The sequence below is a fragment of the Emiliania huxleyi genome, assembly GCF_000372725.1.
Source record: "Emiliania huxleyi CCMP1516 unplaced genomic scaffold EMIHUscaffold_3262, whole genome shotgun sequence".
Taxonomy (NCBI): domain Eukaryota; phylum Haptophyta; order Isochrysidales; family Noelaerhabdaceae; genus Emiliania; species Emiliania huxleyi.
In genome coordinates this window covers 1-2032 of record NW_005199550.1, presented here as the reverse complement: position 1 = coordinate 2032, position 2032 = coordinate 1, and the positions used below count along the sequence as shown (strand labels likewise).

Here is a 2032-nt window from a genome sequence, read left to right as displayed (position 1 = left end):
CACCATCACGGACTCAGCACCTGAACATGCCACCTCTTACACTGTCAGGACATACAGGCACGTCTACTCACGCGAAGACGAAGAACTTGCACACCGTCAGCCCCGCCGCAGACGGCCGGTTGAGGTAGATGTAGCGCCCCAACGCGTTGATCTCCACCTCCAACATCACGTTCGACAACACGCTCACGTCTGACTTCACCAGCGCGTTGCCCGTGTACGTCTCCGCCGTCGAGCCGAGATAGATGTCGACGTCCGTCAGCCGCTCCGGGCAGCAGTCGTTGCGGTTCTGCAGCCGCACGTAGCGCACATACACCTCGCTCCCGAGGTCGACGCCCCACCACTGGCTTGTGTATTGGCCGCACTCGGCCCACGGCCGTCCCGTCGTGCTGTCGGCGAATGACAGGTCGCTCACGGGCGCCTGCTTGTCGAACAAGCTCGAGTCCTGGTACGTGGTGGCGGCGCGGAGGTCGAGCAGCTGCACGTCAGGGGGCGGCGGCGACGGCGAGGCGGACGGCGGCGCCGCAGGCAGGGCGGAGGGAGGCGGCGGCAGAGGCGGCGGCGGCGACGGCGAGGCGGACAGCGGCGGGGAGGGAGAGGCGGAGGGAGGCGGTGGCGACGGCGACGCGGAAGGAGGTGGCGGGGAGGGAGAGGCGGAGGGAGGCGGCGGCGAGGGCGACGCGGACGGAGGCGGCGGCGACGGCGAGGCGGAAGGAGGCGGCGGCGAGGGCGAGGCGGACGGAGGCGGTGGCGATGGTGAGGCGGACGGCGGCGGGGGCGAGGGCGATGCCGAGGGAGGCGGCGGCGACGGCGACACGGATGCCGGCGGGGGTGACGGCGATGCTGGGGGCGGCGGCGGCGAGGGCGAGACGGACGGCGGCGGGGGCGACGGCGATGCTGAGGGCGGCGGCGGAGATGGTGAGGCGGAGGGAGGCGGCGGCGAGGGCGAGGCGGAGGGAGGCGGTGGCGACGGCGAGGCGGACGGAGGCGGCGGCGACGGCGACGCGGATGGCAGCGGCGGCGACGGCGAGGCCGACGGAGGCGGCGGGGACGGCGACGCGGAGGGAGGCGGTGGCGACGGCGACGCGGAAGGAGGTGGCGGGGAGGGAGAGGCGGAGGGAGGCGGCGGCGAGGGCGACGCGGACGGAGGCGGCGGCGACGGCGACGCGGATGGCGGCGGCGGCGAGGGCGAGGCCGACGGAGGCGGCGGCGACGGCGACGCGGATGGCGGCGGCGGCGACGGCGAGGCCGACGGAGGCGGCGGGGACGGCGACGCGGAGGGAGGCGGTGGCGACGGCGACGCGGAAGGAGGTGGACCATTGCGATTTCCTGCGAAGACGTAGAACTTGCACACCGTCAGCCCCGCCGCAGACGGCCGGTTGAGGTAGATGTAGCGCCCCAACGCGTTGATCTCCACCTCCAACATCACGTTCGACAACACGCTCACGTCTGACTTCACCAGCGCGTTGCCCGTGTACGTCTCCGCCGTCGAGCCGAGATAGATGTCGACGTCCGTCAGCCGCTCCGCGCAGCAGTCGTTGCGGTTCTGCAGCCGCACGTAGCGCACATACACCTCGTTCCCGAGGTCGACGCCCCACCATTGGCTTGTGTACTGGCCGCACTCGGCCCACGGCCGTCCCGTCGTGCTGTCGGCGTATGACAGGTCGCTCACGGGCGCCTGCTTGTCGAACAAGCTCGAGTCCTGGTACGTGGTGGCGGCGCGGAGGTCGAGCAGCTGCACGTCAGGCGGCGGCGGCGACGGCGAGGCGGACGGCGGCGGCGGAGAGGGCGAGGCGGACGGCGGCGGCGCAGGCAGGGCGGAGGGAGGCGGCGGCAGAGGCGGCGGCGGCGACGGCGAGGCGGACGGCGGCGGGGAGGGAGAGGCGGAGGGAGGCGGTGGCGACGGCGACGCGGAAGGAGGTGGCGGAGAGGGAGAGGCGGAGGGAGGCGGCGGCGAGGGCGACGCGGACCGAGGCGGCGGCGACGGCGAGGCCGACGGAGGCGGGGGGGACGGCGACGCGGAGGGAGGCGGTGG

At 74.1% G+C, this 2032-nt stretch overlaps 1 protein-coding gene across 1 annotated transcript; it reads right to left on the bottom strand.

Annotated features, from left to right (window-relative positions):
* Positions 1 to 67: 67 nt before the first annotated feature.
* On the bottom strand, positions 68 to 1699 carry EMIHUDRAFT_255273 (hypothetical protein; the record flags this gene model as incomplete). Its single annotated transcript, XM_005773791.1, has 2 exons — positions 68 to 442; positions 1337 to 1699. Coding segments are annotated over 2 exons (738 nt in total), but the record flags the coding sequence as incomplete, so codon positions are not given.
* Between the last annotated feature and the right edge of the window lie 333 nt (positions 1700 to 2032).